The following is an 18,657-nucleotide window of genomic DNA, read 5'->3' on the forward strand; positions in this document are numbered from 1 at the left end:
GGTGTGAGCTGGAACTGATTATTTATGAAGGTCACATGAATTGTAATGGGTGAATGTGTTAACAACTACCCAGTTAATCTGGATAATCCACAGACATATTCATTTATTTTAATTAAAATGTAGGAATAAAACAGTTCTCAGTAAACTGTTAGTTTACTTGCTAGGTTATTGCCAACCCAGAAACCCTGCCTCTGGGTCAGTCCATGCCAAATCCTCACACTCTTGGGCCGTACCATCACAGATCTTAGTGAAATTTGGCATGTTGACTTGCAACAGAAATTTCATCTGTCTCGGATCATAATTAATGGAAATTTTGGCAAAAGAAGTTTGTACTTTTTGGGGGGACTTTGAGATTTTGACTGGTCATATCAAATTTTATATAGGTCACAGAGAAATGGTCCTATTATTTTTTTTGAAGCTCTTTTTCAGCTCCATATTTATCTAAAGAGCATGGTATCCCCAATGTAAAAAAAATAACAGCATTATGAGTAATAACAGTTAAGGGTTGAGTTCAGAAAAAACTTTTCACCAAAGTCAGTTTATAATGTCATCAAGAACAAGATAACTTGTATTAGATTACTTATCTGAAGTGACAATATGTGACCCATATTAAGGAAGATTTGGCCACTCAAAGTCCACCCCCAAAGTTCAAATTTCATTTGACATACAGGATCTCCTTATTTTGTAATCCAAGACACAAAGTTTGGTTCCAAATAACCAAATCAGCATGGGAAAGAACGGCGTTAAAGCGTGATAATTTGAAATTGAACGACATTACTTCTCAAAAGAGTTTTTGAGAAGTATTGATGTGCAAACAGAATTCCTGAGTACAATATTTTTCTTTTGAGGTGTCAGGAGAAATCTTAGTTTTGGGTATTTCCAATTTTCGTCAATAGCCTTAACTCAACCACTCGGTGTTAAAAGGGAAAATGCTTTCAGTGGTTTCTTTAGAATACAGCAGCAGCGACTACGTTGTACTCTCTCATTAATCCTTGTAACATTGTATGGAAGTGCCACAGGTGCTAAGTTGAGAACGTGGTCACCAGAGTCGGAGCAGGGTTGTTGTGTTGGGGCAAGACAGAGCTGCTGAAGAAGAACTCATTAAATATATTAACACTGCAGTTGTCATCGTCTGGTAACAATCACGCATCGTTATTCAACTAAAGTCCTGTGCACAGGTACAAGCTGACAGAAAAGGAACCTGGGGAGTAAATTGGATCATGGAATTTTTCAGCATGGGCTCCATCCATTGAATAATGCAGGTTGTTAAAGTAACCCTGTCTGTTCAGATAGTGGGGCAGCCTGTCCCTGACCAGTCACCCAGAAAGCGGAGGTGTAAAGGTGTCAGTGAAAGCCTCGTGACATATGCTGTGCTGGCTGCGAGGCACGTGTGCAGCCACAGCACCTCTCTGCACCTTCCGACTTTCTTCAAAAACAAACCACACAAGTGAAAATAAAATACGGTGAGAGATAAGTCATCCATCACTAGAAAATTCCAGTATCACCTGCCAGTCCAGACATCTACTCATGCACAGACATAAACAATCTAATATGGGTCTTGAGTAAGATCCAAGCTATTGAAGTCTCATTGATTTTGAAGCCATTATCATTTCAGGCACGTTTTCTGACGCAATTTACTGACTCAACAGTAAATGCATTTGCCCGAATAATTATTATTTTTCATGACACCCTGGTGTCCACACAGTTACAGTAAAAGAGCAAATGGTAGATGTGCTTTTTTGTTTTATGGCAAAAAGTCTTGAGCGCTGAACCCCGGTGAAGGCTGAGGTTCACATGTATTATTCACCAAAGAAAAAGCCTGTCCATCTCAATTCTGAAAAACTGTCACCATGACTTTTCCTTTGTTGCCCACAAAGGTTTAATGATCTCTCATATTTTGTTTTTAAATATCACCGCTTAGTGTTTCCAATAAACATCAAACACAGGCCTTTGTGGAAAAAATTACATATTTTATTTAAGCATACACAAGTAAGCATACACCATATTCTTCATAATAGAAGTTGTGTAACCTTGTGCATAATAGTTAAATCATGCTAGCCCTCATTAAGCAATGACTGCTGTGCACTTCGTACGATGAATATAAACATGATAGCACTAATAAAGCAGTTTCTCTAAACCATGCTTCTTTGTGGCTCCATTTCAATATCCCCTTGACAGAATGTTCTCAATTTCCTGGCATGTTTCTAGTCTAATACAAAATACACACTGTGTAAGTTGTTTAAAATAAAAAAAATAAATCCCATCTCTGTTACTGCTGCGCCATCACATCACAAAACAGTCCAGTACAGCTACCAAGCATATTTTTCTCTTTCAGGCATTGTATGGTACATAAAGTAGCTTGAGAAAAAGCCTCGGGCCTCTGGCACTGAAACAAAGTCCTCAGTGTGTAGTTGTGGCCTCACACCACAGGGCTCAAGTGGAATGTCGAGTTCTTACAGTCGTCACCATTTGTCGAGTTTGATTAAAAGAAAAAAGTAATTTTCTATCTGCTGTGGACAGGTGTGTATTTAACCTATTTCAACCAGAAGCATCAGTGGTTCTCATGACAACAGTCAACTTGAATCCAAACCATCAGTTTGTCTCTTCAGGAGTAGGAACAGGTCTGGTGAGGCTGATTGAGTGTACGCTATGCTGCCATGTATGAAATGTGTAGAGCCATCTTCCACTGATCCAACCAACATGTTACACCCTGTTTTTGTGAATCTTAGTGAAACCATAGACTGTATATAACATTTTAAGACATGACAGCTCCCAAAAAGTGAAGCCAAAACGTTTTGATTGCCCCCTGGCTGCAGTATGTGAATAAACTTTCCTTCATAAATGGTTTCTGTCATTGTTTGTAATTTTTATTGCACTGATGTTCGTTCAAGTTATATTTTTTCCAGTAAGTTGTTTTTAATTAATTATTTGATGCTATAAAATGAGACTGACTCGTGGTTGGTCAAGAGCATGTATCTTTGGCCCCGCACCCCAATCGCACGTACACAGATTCTGGCTCCAAATGAGATCAGAAGTGCAAGATGACGGGACACATATGCAGGGGGTTTCGGCTTCATTTCTTTTTTTTTTAAGCAGGAAGTTGAGTTGTGTTCTCCATCCACAGCAGTTAACGTCAAACAGAGAAGCACAAGACATAGATTATATGCAGACAGCCTACTGCTACCCTTAAATGAGTAGTTCGGCATTTTGGAAAATGTGCTTAATCAGGTTTAAAGAATTAGATGAGACGATCAATATAACTCATGAGCTTTGTAGCTCTAGCCAGCAGCTGCTTAGCTTAGAATAAATACTGGAAACGGCTAAGCTAACTAGCCACTGGCTGTAGCTTCATATTTATATTATAGATGTGATAAAAGTGGTATTGATCTTCTAATCTAACTGCAAAATGTCCTTTAACAGTTGGACAACCTTCAACACAAGTGAATGTTCTCAGTAGCCCTACATTTAAATCAGTAATACATTATTTACAGTGGCAACATAGAAGTGAACCATAATCTGAAGATGATGCACTGTTTGGATCAACTTTAATCAGTCAAACCTGTAAAGGCTTTCAAAGTGAACATCTTATGTTGCTAGCTGAAGTTTAACTTATTGAAGCGACTGCGGAGGAGGAAAGTAAATAAAAAGTGCCTACAGGGAATGCTGCTGAAAAACATATTACTGGCAAACTTAAGGCATGGCACTAGTTTAGAGAAACCATTCAGGGAGACAATCATCACTATCCATTTCTGTGTGGATGGAGGCCTATCGATCGGAGAGGCCCGGTACCAGTGCTGTGTTCTCGGGAAAAAATGGATTCAGCCTTCAGCTGCAGAAGTTTGGGGTAAAGAGCTGATCACTCTGGAGTGATGCAGCAGAGCGCTTTTGTAGTTGCTTCACCATGTTTTTCCTGGCAACAGCAGAAACATCTGAGTGAATCAGTCTCTTATGCCTTTTCCCACTCTGACTTTACCTTAAATCCACTCCTGCCTCTGACACAAGTTAGGTTCTTTTTGCAGGAGCACAATCTTGAGCTTTTCCTCTTATTAAGAGTGAAAGCTGCGAGAGGGGGAGGTGGAGGAAGCAAGAGAGTGATAAAAGCCTTCCACTGCATTAGTCATTCTACCTTTCAACCCGCTCTACCCGACCATAAACCTCACTGCTTTTTTTACCTGCCTTTGCAGCCTTCCTCAGTTCACTGCTGTTGGCTTTGTGATCTGTTATGTTTGTGTGCACGTACCGTATTTGTTTGTTTACAATAAATGACTCACGATGCATAGCAAAATGAGTGTGGAGTAAGAGGGTTTATCACTCTGTCGATGGAGACTTCCAGCGGCTTTTAACGGGTATGTTTTGTTGACTATTTAAAATATTTTTTTTATCACATTCCTCATTAAAAAAAAGTACTTTCCTATTGTACACAAACACCACATTGATATAATGTGATAGAAATACATATTAGAGGGCTGCTATGAAAAAAGCTGGTTAATAACATGACTTTTATAGCTGTGCATAACATCAAAATCCCCAGTAGCAATGCCCTCTTACGTTATGAGGCTATACATTGTTCACATTAGTGTTGTCATGTTTCATAAAAGGCTCTCTAAAGTGACACCACCAAACAAGAATGAAATATAAAATGTATTTACACATTAAATGCCACAACATTACCTCCACATTTACACTTATCTAAACTTGGTCTAAATATCGTCACTCTGCGATATTTCCTTTTACTTCGCACACCTAATTAAATATCATGTGATAAAGCAAATGACACAAACTTGATATACTTCCGTCTTGTTGGTGAAAACACAAGATATTATTTTTAAGGCAGTACTACTGAGTTTAGATCAGCCCTCAAATACACCATTTCACTGTCTTATAACAAGTCCACCTTACAGATCACAGTTGACCATCTTATCACTGCGTTTCAGCCTCTTTAACATTGAGTTCAACACAAATTTCGACTTTGAATTGAGAAAAACTCTTTGATTGAAGCCCTTCTGTCTTTGCGACATCTGTTCTAGATGTCACGAAGCAGTCTAAGGGTTGAAGATTTGGGCCCTTAAAAAAAGTTTCTTTTTCATGCTAGCCATCAGAAACTAAAGTTTTTACAACAGCGCTTTAACTTTTCTCTGACTCAGACTCAGCATTCATTCCCTCACATATGTTCAGTTTCATCATGTGTCCAAACATTGCATGCTGGGAGGTTGAGTTTAGGACGAAGAGGCCATAGAGTCCTGGCTCCTGCACTCCACTGAGGGCTATTATTGCTGATACCAGGGTTCTCTTCAGTCCACTCCTCTGTACACGTCCTCAGAGTCCAGCCTCTTTTTGAAGTTCATTAATTAGATGAATGCATAACGCTATGGCAGCTCCTTTTCCTCCCCGGCCCCAAAATGCTCTGAAAACCATCACCCTCTAAGAGAAAGACACAAGGAAATACTAAAGGGCTCATTGTGGAAGGTGGAATGTAGCATTTCAGAAATCTATAATAAAAGTAGGACAGAAGTAAGAGAATGTCAAAATCCAAGTGTGACGGAAAAAAAACGTTCATGGACTTCACTTCACGTCTACATGTATTCAAATCGGAGATGCCTTTCAATGCGAGCTAACAAGTTTCGTCTTAAGTTTTTTGACAAAATTGGGAAATTCTGCTTTGGTGGTGAGCCAAGTGATCCTGCTAAAGCTAATCTAATAAATGGCTCTTACATTGGCCAGGTTGAGTCTGGATTCCCTGAGGTGGGAAAATGAGCTAGCGAGAATAAAACGTTTCCCACAGGAGGATAAAGAGTTTCTTTCAGAGGAGGAAAGGGGATCTAAATTAAGAAAATAAAGATACCAGAACAACAGGAGTGCTCTGGAGGCACCATGTTGAAAATCAAAGAAGTAAAACAACAGTGATACAGTTGAATAATCTACAGTATTTAGAAAGAGTTAAAAACAGGATGTTATAAAGGAAATTAGGAGAAGATGCTGAGATCAAGGTACAGGAGATGAATATAACAAAGTGGATCCCAGTGCAACCCAGAACTAGGTAAGCTCCTGGTTTGTGGCTGTTGATAACGCACTGAAAGACGACAAGAAAAGAGGTGACAAAGGGGGAGAGAGAATGAAAAGGTCTGTGGCTCTGTTTATCGGTTTTGGTCCCTGTGGTTGGTTTGTCTGCAATCGCTCCACCACCGGAGCCATTTTGCCCTAATCTCTGCTGCCCCATGGTACCGTAGTCATTGAGCACATTGAAGCCACTTAACTCCAGCCGCAGTCTCTCAACTGCCGACGCCGCTCTCAGAGCAGCACCGGCCAGGTCTTCGTGTCTGACCCCCCGTTGTCCTGCGCCATCATCTCCACACCGGGCCCTGTGCCAAAGGAGAGTAGTAGGCCCCACGCCGAGGGGCCCAGAGTCCCAGCCTCATCCTGACAAGCAGATGGGCTTAAAAAGGGGCCCCGTTGGTTTGTGAGAACACAAAGTCTTTTGGATAAAGAGGAGACGTCTTGGCAGTCACACCTCAATGATGTTAACAGATGGCATCTTGTTGTTCTTGGAGAACTGTGGAAGGAACAGAGGGAGACGACAGGTATGAGAAGGCTGGAGGACTCACAGGGATCACATTGTAAATGCCTTCATTAAGCATGAGGATGCCTCTGGATGTTTTGTAGATGTTTGTGGAAAGGGAGAGCAAAGAATAAAGATTTGTTTTGACTTTTGTCTCCTGCTCTGGTTTTGAACACAGGAGATGAACATGGTATGTACAGTATATGTTTATTTTTTTCCATATCAGGAGTGTGGTCTTTCAGTTTGAGAGCAGGACGATTTTCTTGTTCAAATTTTGAAATGCTCTAACTCAAAACCCTGCACTCACATTCAAATACACCCTGCTTGTGCTTAGATGTCCTGTGCTCATGCTGCTTCTGTGTGCATGTGAAACATCTCGGTGGGATTTTTTGTGCAACAGGTCAGTCAAAATTCCACAACCAATAGAATGCCAGGTCATGTGTAGTGTTGTCGCACTTGTTTCATTACCTCTGCTGTTGGTGGTGTTCCCATGAAATACAGGGTTAAAAGGAACAGGGCAGCGTCAATTTGGTTTTTACAATTTCCTGCAACAGTGGTCCCATAACATAAAAAGACTTGAAATCCTGGATTTTGCTGCCCTGGAGGGCGGGAGAGCAAGAGCCTGGTTAAAGTAACTGCCCGTATGGGACTCTCAAATACATAAAACTAACACAACCACAACGAGGGTGTGACAATTTCACTTATCAACGCCACATCTTGTATTCTATTGGGTGGGGAATTTTGAAAGACTTGTTGCACAAAAAAAATCAGAGAGCAGAGGATAAATCAGAGTGCAACCAATTCAGGCAATCACAGGAGCAACGTGAGCGAAAGGAGAAGAACTGAATCTGGACCCCAGGAAATCTATACACTAGCAGGGTATATTTGAGTGCAAGCTGTTTTGAGTGAAAGCATTACAAGAAGTCCTGTCCTCAAACTAAAAGGCCACGCTCTTGAATAAAGAAAACCCTCATAAACTGTATGTGGCTCTGTTTATTGATCAGAAAGAACTGGGAGCGAAGATGTGAGTTTGTTCACGGCTGAGAGCTGCATAGTCATTCACATAATGGTGCCACGTGGAAGTAGTGTTTCAAGCTGGTGTTCAGATAACACTATGAGCGCGCATGAGGTGTCAGCATAAAACATCTAGAAGTGGCCGGGACCATTCACCTGCCCGGCGCTGCTGATGGGGAGGCACCCGGGGAGAGGAGGAGGAGGAGGGGGTGGGTTATACCTTACTGCGCAACAGCCCCCCCGTTGGGTGTTCAGGAGTGCTGCACTCCGAGGAGTTTTTGGCTTTGTCCTTGTTGTTGTTGGGCTCGTTGTCTTTGATTATGTCGTACTGGCGACAGAAGAGAGCGATCACACCTGAGAGGGGAGAGAAAGGAAGTGTCCGATTATCCCCCAAACGATTCTAGCTGCTGCCTTTGTAGGCCACAGCAGAAACAGTGCAAGTGAAGCTGCCTGATCCTGGTTTATCGAACTTTGTCCTCACCTGCCCACATGATAAGTACCACCACGATGATGATGAGCTCCCCCGCCCTCAGCTGGGTGGTCTGGCCCACTTCCTCCATCGTCACTTCGTCTGCAGGAGTTAAGAGGCAACATGTTAATAAGGCCGTTTTCAGACATGACCTGTTATAAGCTTCATCAACCGCCCACTCGCTTGTGGTGAATCCAGTGGGGGATCCCCTGCTGTGTTCTCACATCGGAGTCTCCTGACTTTCTGCTGACTTTATACTAGGGGGCCAGGCGGAGAAAGTTCGCAGAAACTGTGGAGGCTCTCACTCGGACATTTGCGTTCACACATGCACCTCCTCTGGAGAAAATATGTGCGATCTGCAGAGGTCAGTGCATGTCTGAAAACTTAGTCTGATAGAGGAAGTGAGTTTGACCAAAATAGATAAATGAACCATTATTACCTCTGCCAAGGAGGTTATGATGTTTTCATCTGGGTTTGTTTGTTTGTCTGTCTGTTAGAAAGCAGGATTATTGAAAGACTACTGGACGAATCACCACAAAACTTGGTGGAAGGATATGGAATGGGTCAAGGAACAACTCATTGGTTCCAGGAATTCATTTTTTTCGCTTTGTGTAACATCTTGAGATTTCTTTTACAGATTTCTAAGGGAATAATTAAGGGAAATAGATTTTTTTTTTAATCCAACATATTTAGGGAAACCATATCTATAAGTGTGTACAATTTGGTGCAACTTGAATTAATTTAAGGGAATTATTGGGCCTTGGTGGAGATATGTGCTCTGCTGAGTTGAACATTTATCATTGAATGACACAGAGAGAATTTAAATGTCCTTTCAGAAGGGGACTTGGCAGAGGTATGCACACTACTGAGGTTGGATTTTTAATAGATGGCACCACCTTAAATTCCAGATGTGTTGCCTCTTTTTGTTCAAAGTGGTAAAACAGGTTGCAGCTACTCTGCACTATATTTTGATGTGTTGGGAGTAAAGCACTAATAACGTTAGGGTTGGTGGAGTGTGAAATATGAACGTCCCCTCCCAAATAAAATTTGTACAGTCCCTGAAGGAGTCTGTGAACAGCAGTGTGAGTGCACTTTATTGTCTCTGAAAACTTTCCCAAATCTCTTTTTTTAAATAGCTGTTCATGATTTTATCTACAAGCTTGTAAAACACTTCATGGTCATTTTTTATTTGATCATTAATTTTGTCACTCCACCTGTTACTCATTTCTCCCATGACCACACAGTCATAAGCTCTGTCTCATGCTCTTGGCCTAGATTTATGCCAACAGCACATTTTTTAAATTCAATATTTACCACGTCTTGTTCGGTTTTCTTCTTCGGTCTTGTCGATTTTTAGGATGGTAAGGTCGTTGGTTTTAAACGTTTTTTTATGCACACTCTATTCGATTTCTTCATTTCTTCTGGCATTGTAAGGGCTGTTTTTCTTCTGCTACAGTATTTGTAGATTTGGGGAGGGCAATAGAGGGCACAATGGAGACACCCTTCACTGGGCTCTCATTATATATATTAACTTTTAATCCTTTTTAGTTTCTTTTAGTGTTTTTTCTGTTCCTGAGGGAACAAGTTTCTTGATGTATATTGCTATAAAGTTGACTGAAATATATTGCTCAGTTTTTTTATACATTTGGGGTTTTATTGATGTACTTTCTGCTTTTATTCCAGACAGAAGTTATTTAACATTTGTATTCTCCCTCTCTGGAAATCTTGAACTTCCTTGCACACTGTCTTTCTGTCAGCTCTTGTAACTTATCGAGTGCTGGTGTAACCATTTCATAGCCATCTTATTCCCCAAGGGCTATATTATTCTAGTGCTTTTACCCATTTAGATCACAGTATAAGGGATGCTGCCACTTATCAGCTGGTCTGCTCCTTGTGCCCTCACCCCTTATATTATAGGTGCAGCACAGTAATGGTAGTGAGTGGCAGCACAGGTGTTGATAAGGACCTTGGTTACAGTAGAGGAGCAGATTTTTAAAAGATTTACTTCATCTATGTAGCCATGATGGTGTATTCAGGGGTGATCATTAATAGACCAAATTCTCTGAGCGCCTGATGGAGTCAAATGATCACAGAAAGGCAGAACGTGAGGAGAATAGTCAAGACTTCCTCTAGGCTATTGGGGATTTCTCTATTTTACAGTGTGATAGAGAGATGAAACAATGGGGACAAAAGTTAATCAGAGCAGTCAGGATCAATTTACACCAACCTAAATAAAACTCCACCTTAATCTTTGAAGTGGAATGGCCTTTAGGGGAGGTATCACAGAGACCTTGGTTTCACATACAGAAGTCTTTCCTGTAGAGGAGTGCAGGCATCTCACACAGAGCAACCACACGTTGAGGCTTTTTCTTGCACTGCTGAAAGTTGTGGACGTCAGAGGCTTCATCTAAAGTTCACCACAGCAGAGAGAGCACTCCTTTGCTTTTGATTAGATACAGTGGGTGAGGGTGACATTTCGAGCGCCCAGCGTGGCAGTATCCCCACGCTCCAGTGGCTTTTAGCAACAAGCAATTCTGCAGATCGATGGGCCTCTGTTGCGTAGTGTTAACCAACCAAAGCAGAGTAGCCCAAGGCCTCACTGGGGCTAACTGGTCAGCTGTAACACCTCTGATGCTCAGTGACCACGGCCTAGACTTTTATTCAACACAGAATGTGTTCTGTGACTGAACACATCTGGCAACCTGTGCCAACACAGCATTTGAAAACCGTTTTCAGACACGACCTGCGAAGGATCTCTGGAGAACTGGCTCCGGACTTTCTCCGCAGTTTGCCTTTCACACATGCGCAACACAGTGGGAGATTCTCCTCTCATAACAGCAGCAAATCCACTGCAGGATTCAGGTCTTAGGTGGTCCAGCAGGTATAGGCAGGATGTAAAGTAGTAATTCTGCTGCGGAAATCATGTATTTATGTTTTCAGCACATCGACACTGGCGATGGCTCTTATCACCACATGATATGTAGAAGTTCTAGCGTAGCCTGTTCACAAAGATGAACAAGGTGTCTCCACTGCCTCCCACTATTCTGTGCATTTTGGATAGTTGCTGCAAGACAAAAGATCTGTCAGCTACTCAACATCATATCAACTCCTCTTGTAAGTTATTCAGGGAAAACCTCTCCTCCAACAAATGTTTCAATTTCGCATCTTGGGTTCTCCCAATGAGGCCTTCAAGGTGCCACAGCCTTGGTGGGTTCGTCCCCTGTCTTTAATATCGCTGCTTTTATTTCTGTGGCCACACAGAGTGTGAAAGAAAAGTTTTGTTCTTTTGTTGGGATTCAGCAGAGCTGTTGAGGCAAGCAACACTTCACTGTAGCCCTGTTTTGACACACATATCAAACTATTATGTGAAAGAAGAAAGAAAAGAGTCACTTTTGTTTCCATCCTTGGTTTTTAAGAAGTTTCCAGCAGGGCCAGAGAGAGAAGGTTCTCCCGTTAATAGATCTGAGGAAGTCAGATCTATTACAGTTTTTCCATGTGTGTTCCATCTGGTTCAAATTATTTGCACAGGGAAGCTACATGCAGCCAAATATAGTGTGTGTGTGTGTGTGTGTGTGTGTGTGTGTGTGTGTGTGTGTGTGTGTGTGTGTGTGTGTGTGAGAGTGAGTCAATTTTAATTGTCAGGATATCTCCTGTAACACTGTGACTTCTTCCCTTTTCCTCCTCTCTGTCAGTCACTCTGTCCCTCCCTTCACTCTTTCTCTGACTCCGTCTCTTCCTCCTGCTTTGTGCACAGGTTGTGCTGTTCTTTTTTTCATCACTCTCTCTCTCTCGCTTCGTTTGATCTCCAGAAGCTTAAACCTATTGTTAAAGAGGAAATGAGAAGACGGGGAATAATCCAGCTTTCGTACTCATCCTTCGCTCTTTGCACCGAGTTCAGGCTGATAGAACAGAAGGGATGAGCAGATGAGCGGGGATAGTGAAAACCTCCCTTTTCTTCTCGGGATGTTTGCTTGTCATATCCAGACAAAGGACCTACAGCTGTACTGAGAGACTGTCGCTCCCACAATCGCTGTGCAAATTATGGGCAGTAAAAAGACAAAGTCTGTTTTTCTTTTTTTTGACTCATTTTCACCATCCATCCTATACATTACCCACATATTCCCCATTCAAGTAATAATAATTCAATTGTGCAATTAACATTTTTTTAGTTTACTCTATTCATGTTGCTCCAGCTGATGGGCAATTTGCAGGATAAGCAAAGAATGTCAAATAAGAAAGAAATGAAAATGTTTAGTTATTACTTGTAGCCATTATTGTAGGTAGAAACAATTTGCAAATCATACAAAATAAAGCATAAATAAAGTATAAAGACCCCACATCTCTCGTGGATTTAAACAAGTAACAGTTTTTCCCTTGCCCACTGATTTTGATTCTCCCAATCCCAAACCCCAATGCTACAAATTTTGTACTGAATAACAAACTGACTGACTTGTAAAAACATCTGTTCACAGACCTGCTCTGTGTGGAGATTTGCTTTGTGAAACGTGTGCATGGTGGGAAGCATGGGGAAATCTCTCTCTGTGTGTGTGTGTGTGTGTGTGTGTGTGTGTGTGTGTGTGTGTGTGTGTGTGTGTGTGTGTGTGTGTGTGTGTGTGTGTGTGCGTGTGCGTGCGTGCGTGCGTGCGTGCTGTGTGTGCAGAGCCTACCAATGTGGAGAGCTTTCATGTTTTGGGGGGGGATGGATGATTGAGCTGAGGCAAAGTGCTGCTCCCTTTAACAGCCTTCTAAATAAACCAAGCAAACAAGCGTTCACAGAGGCATCAACTGCACTTGACTCAACAGCATCATTTAAAAACTGGAAGGCTGACATTTTGGAAACGCCCTTTTTTTCTTTTTGTGAGTCATATTAGAAGATCAATGCTTCTCCCATGTACACAACACACTGTAATGGTGCTGGAGCCCACAAAACGACACTTTGCATAATCTAGTTGAAATAGATTTTTGTATTTATATTCATTCATCACTAAAGCTTATGTCATGCAAGAGAGCCAGCAAACCAAATGGAATGGTCAAAGTCACGATGCAAGAAAAAAATTAATGTTGCTGGAATTAAATCCTTTCTTCCGATCTGATGTTAGTGAAGATGAAAAGGCAGAGCATCCTTTTATTCATCATTCATTCTTCTGATGTTTATTTTATCTGTCATGCCTTTACAGAGACACATTACAAAGCCAGCCTAAACCTGGACAGCAATCATGCTGCATTCATGTCTGCTGGAAATTAAAACTAGCTCAGCTATGTTTTCATAGCATCCTATTAGATAAACTTGACCTCTGTCTGTACAGCATTATTTCCTCAGCATAGACGTTTCCAATGCCGCCTTTACATTTACTTGGTGATGAGTAAATTACAGAATTCAAAACACAAACGGATTGTTTATTTATTTGTGTTAATACCTACATTGCTTAATGCTATATCTTACAACATCCATATATTTTCTCCAAGATGTTTGCCTCACTTGATGAAAGTATTCATAAAGTCAGACTAATATTAGATTGTGTAATTAGTTACAGTTGACTAATGTATGTAAACTTGACACTGTGGGAACAAGTCGGCATATTTTAACTTTTAGATCACATCTACATTTAGATTTGTGTACAGATTAAATTACTGAGTTTCAGAGTTGCTGGAAGGTTTCAGTGTTTATGTAAACCTAAGTGTGGCAGCTGCTGACGCTAGCATCCTACAAAGTAGTAGAGAGGTATCAATCTTCCAGCTCTCAGCAGAGAGAACAGAAAGTGAATGAGCTTTTTCTTGTGTAAGAGTATGTATAATATATCCCTGTCCCCACTATTCCTTCTAAAAATGTAATTACCACTCTCAGTAAAACTAAGTCTGTGTCTCTGTTTGCTGTAGCTCGGAAGCCCTCCTGTTTATTTCTGTGCATTGTACATGAGCCGGAGCCTCCGTTGTGCCTTTGTGGCACGAGAGAGAATCAAATCTGAAATGTTTGCCTGAAATGCACATGTACGCACTCTTCTATCTGAAGCCTGTGTGCAGATATTGATTTCTGTAAATTTTTACCCTCGCATAAACAAGAGATGCACAATGCCTCTTATGCTGATTAGGCCTCAGTGGTGGAGTGTGCATGTCTTCAGTGCCCCGAAATGATTTTATTTATCTGTAGACTTTCTGGCTCCGCACCCTGTGTCGGAGTACAGTGGCAGCTTATATGAGAGATGAGTGTAAATGAGAGGAGGGATAGACGGAGCAGGGCTTTAGCCAAAAGCACATTGATTTGCCACCCCTCGCAGCTCTGCCTATCTTCTCCCTGTGTGTGATGAATGCCTCGTCTCATTCTGAATCACTGTGCAGTGGTGCTGGGTGGATGCAAGGTGAGGCCCACAGAGGTACGTCTATACGCAGTGAAGTATACATCCCCCTCGGTTGCTATTATTCCTGAGTTGTGGTCAGTGGGGCCAGCTTCAGGAGCACTCTGATGTGAAATTTAATTTCATGCTTTGTGTGTATATTGATCGTTATTGGTTTAGACAACATCAGTCAAGATATTGTCAAAAGGCCAAGTCCCCTCTGGACTCACTGTCTTGAAAAGGACAGAAACAGAGTGAGGATATGAAAGCGTGGATGTATGTTGGATGACTGAGCAACTGTTCGACTTTGTGTTTTTTGTCTTTGTGCTACTTCACCTTTACTCTTAGAGGCCTGAGTCTCGGCCTCCTTCGGTGTTCGGAAGCGCAGCGGTTCGCTCAGTGGGCTCGTCCCAGACATGCTGATGGACTGGACATGCACAATGTAGTCGGTCTCCTCCTCCAAGTCCCATAATGCACAGGAGCGTGTGGTGGTGTTGACTTCCTGGATGAATCGCAGCATACGCACGTCTTTCTTCTGTTGGAAGAAAGTAATAAACATGATTACTGCGGGGAGATGTTATGTCTCTAGTCATATGCCCTTTAACAATACTGTACATTGATTGTCTATGGGGCAGGGGGGAAGTGAAAATAGGGCACTACTCACTATGTAGATATTCTGGCTTTAAAATCACACAATTGGCTATAAAGCAAAGTGGAGAGCCACTTGGGCCACCTAGAGGCCAACTGGTGCAACATTATTGTGTAATGATATTTGGTAGATTCCATTTCGGGCACAGAGAATGCCTGGGGAAGAAACGTTTTATCAAACAAGAATATTTCTACAGTAAGAGTAATGTTATTGTAAAAGTCAGACGTACACATTAAAGAATAACTATTAAATCATCATAATTTAGGAAATGTCTTGATTGATTTCTTGCAAACAGCTAAATGAAAAGTTTGATATGTATATGTACTCCGAGGTCTTTAAGCTAAACGTGTTGTACCCAGGAATCAGTTACCTTAGCTAAACAAGAGATATTAAATAAACAAATATTAATTTATCAGCTGCAGAACTACTGATGAGCAGATTGTCAACCCTTGGAGAAGAGCCTGGATATTTTCCCCAACATTTCGGACAATATGTTAAGCTAAGCTACATATATAACTATAACTACAGTGGTAATCATCTTGGGTGACTCTTGGCAAGAGGATGAGAAAGCATATTTCCTCAAAATGGTAAACTATTTCTTTAAAATATCATATACTACTCTGAAAACACAAAAGCATGTAAGTAAGTAAATAAGTAGATAAATACAATGCACCAAACTATATTTACACTGAAAGCAGCTGCTTGTGCTTATGTTGTTGTTTTAGAAGTAAAATCATATTGAATGTGTTATTTGTTGCTGCCAACATTCCTCTGTGCACACTATAGTGCACACCACCGACCATGCAGCTCTTCCTCATCTCGTCATTTCCAATGCCCATGGATGAATGTGTATGTTGTGTGTTTGTGTCCATACAACTGCTATATGACAGCTTGTCTCCCACATAAACTAATGCAATTTACGTTTGGGCTTGAACCGAGTAATGTATGTGACTTCCTGTGTGCATGTGTGCGTGCGTGCGTGCGTGCGTGCGTGCGTGCGTGCGTGCCTGTGTGCGCCTATGTCTGATTCACATGGCTGTCAAACTCTGCTGTTGTCCTAGACCAGACAAGCAGTCCAACAGAAACCCGCGTCCTGTGATTATACCCCTAATGCACACTGACTCAGAGCAAGGCAACAGCACAATAAAGAGAACTGGACATGACAGAAAACAACCAGTGATGAGCTCATGGATGAATGAAGGTGGTGGCAGTTTATTTGAATTTGTGTGTGTGTGTGTGTGTGTGTGTGTGTGTGTGTGTGTGTGTGTGTGTGTGTGTGTGTGTGTGTGTGTGTGTGTGTGTGTGTGTGTGTGTGTGTGTGTGTGTGTTTGAGTTGGAGTAGCTTATACTTGCATAAACTAATGTATCCCCTCTGGTGGTACATTTCCATATTTAAATGGAGTGTGTGTGTGTCGTGTCTGTACACTGCACTGTGCAAGTCGCTCACCTGCTGTGTGATGGCGAAGCCAATGACGGAGTCTCCCTCGGGGATGTCCCATGTCACCACAGCAGAGTTTGCTTTCAGCGCTTTGATGGTCACATTGACGGGAGGTGACAAGCTATCTGCAAGCACACACAGAAACAGAGTCTCGTTTCATCTCCTGCAGTATGGAGCAAATGAGAAGTTCAGCTCCATTTTATTTTCCGCCAGTCACAGAAACGGCCACCAGCATGGCAGAAAAGCAGACTCAGTGCTGCGAATAAATGACTCTGTGGAATCCATTATGTTGGGTGGAATCGATGACGGAGCACAGATACAGAAAATAATTTCTCTGGGTGTTACAGTGGTGCTGCCCAAGGATCAGCAGACGGTACAGTGTGTGAGATAAGGAGTGATCAGTGCAGTCTGGGAGACTCAATTAATCGTAGCATTTTCATGACTCTAAAACTGGGATTTCAACGTTTTAAAGGTTATTTGAAAATCAAATTTAAAAGTTTATATCCCTGCTTGCAGCATGCAAATATTGTTTGATTGGTCAATCAACTCCAGGACTGAATATCTTAACAGCAATTCGATTGATTGTAGTGAAATTTGGTAAAGACACTCACATTGCCACTTACAAACGACAATAAATTTGGTTACTCTAACTTTTAATAATACGTGTAAACTGATGGTAAATTTTAGCAGCCTTGTCTGAATTTTGTGATAATTAGCTACTTTCATGATGCTACCACAAGCACAAGACATTACACCTGCTTATCATCAGCATGTTAGCATTGTTATTAATAACAATTAACATCGACTGTATTTCAAGGCAGGTGACACACACACACAAATATTTTGGGTTGTTCGAACACTGGAGTCTACAGTCAAGATAGCAGCTCTGTGAAACCAAACTTATTGGGAAAAAAAATTAACTTGAACATACATCACTGTGATGAGTACTAACTAAAATGACAGAAACCATCTGTGCAAAATGTACTTGACCTTTTTGAAAGTACATAAGAATGAAGCAAGATCAGGATATTAAAAAACAGGAATATGCATGTTATGACATTTTGGCTGGTCCTCACAATTTCAAAGGGCTGTTTGAGGGTTAAGACTTGGCTTCAGGGTTAGAATTAGGTTTAGATTAGCGTTAGGGATTTAGTTGTGATGGTTAAGGTTAGGGTAAGGAGCTAGGGAATGCATTATGTCAATGAGTGCCCTCACAACTATAGTGAGTGTGTCTGTGTTTGTGTGTGTGTGTGTGTGTGTGTGTGTGTGTGTGTGTGTGTGTGTGTGTGTGTGGGGGGGCTGTGGTTATTTCCACTAAGTGTCATACTTCATTTTCCAAACACACCTCCAGTTTAATTAGGGTCACAGGGTACAAGATTCGAGAATAATGATTTGTTTTCATTATGTAATCAAGTGTGAGACTGTGTGTGTCCGTGCACTTTGGTGACCTCAGCTACTTCTGAATAAGACTCTTTAATTACAGTATGCGCTGCCCCAGTCTGCACTACACACAAACACCTCTACATGCCCACACACCTAATGACTACAGTATGAAATGAGCATGTCTTCTGATCAGATGATCAAAGCGCCTGCAGCAAACAAGAACCTCGGTTTTCTTCAGATTAGTGTGGAAAGATTCATCCCTCCTTTCACTTTCATTTCCTTATGAAAAATATTTATAGTGTGAACCGTGTCAACCAAACAGGCATAATGGACAAAAACCTATTGACTTTCAAAAATATATATTGTGTGTCCTTTCAAATAGTTATGCTTCATGCCTGATGAAATTATAAAATGTTATCAACACTGTGAGCTGGCCCAGGTCTGACCTACTACCTGAAAGTTTTGACGAGTTGATAAAAAAAAATAAAAATATGGCCAGAAAATAAATAATACAGTTAGCTGATCTGAATATAATGTATTTAAAAGTGAATTGTGTCCAATCAATATGACACATCTACTTCTTGTCTACTTTTTCACTTATCAATTCAGCACTGTTATATAAAGATGCTACTTCTCTGTTGTTACAGTGTTAAATGCTGCCATTTGCTTCCTGCCATTACATTTAATTTTCTGATTTTAGATATGAAATATATTCTCTATTGCAAAGTGTATTGCCCAAAATCTGAAACCACTGTTTTCAGTATTTATCATTCACATAAGTTACAACTATGTTGAACCATAATGTCTGTATACTGT

General features: G+C 41.2%; 1 protein-coding gene across 2 annotated transcripts in view; it reads right to left on the reverse strand.

Annotated features, from left to right (window-relative positions):
• Window positions 1-1,949: 1,949 nt before the first annotated feature.
• The window catches only part of LOC118115974 (fibronectin type III domain-containing protein 5), a 31,476-nt gene continuing 14,768 nt past the window's right edge, over window positions 1,950-18,657 (reverse strand). The window contains exons 2-6 of one of the 2 annotated variants that reach the window (XR_004697623.2): window positions 16,468-16,583; window positions 14,708-14,906; window positions 8,052-8,141; window positions 7,727-7,924; window positions 1,950-6,550 (exon numbers count right to left, since the gene is read on the reverse strand). Coding sequence is in view for 1 of the 2 variants with exons in the window: in XM_035167239.2 (XP_035023130.1) it covers window positions 6,503-6,550; window positions 7,791-7,924; window positions 8,052-8,141; window positions 14,708-14,906; window positions 16,468-16,583 (587 nt within the window). In the remaining variant the exon portion in view is untranslated. The remainder of the gene's footprint in view (window positions 6,551-7,726; window positions 7,925-8,051; window positions 8,142-14,707; window positions 14,907-16,467; window positions 16,584-18,657) is intronic. The other variant, XM_035167239.2, reaches the window with a different exon arrangement.

This window comes from Hippoglossus stenolepis, chromosome 10 (genome assembly GCF_022539355.2).
Source record: "Hippoglossus stenolepis isolate QCI-W04-F060 chromosome 10, HSTE1.2, whole genome shotgun sequence".
Lineage (NCBI taxonomy): Eukaryota > Metazoa > Chordata > Actinopteri > Pleuronectiformes > Pleuronectidae > Hippoglossus > Hippoglossus stenolepis.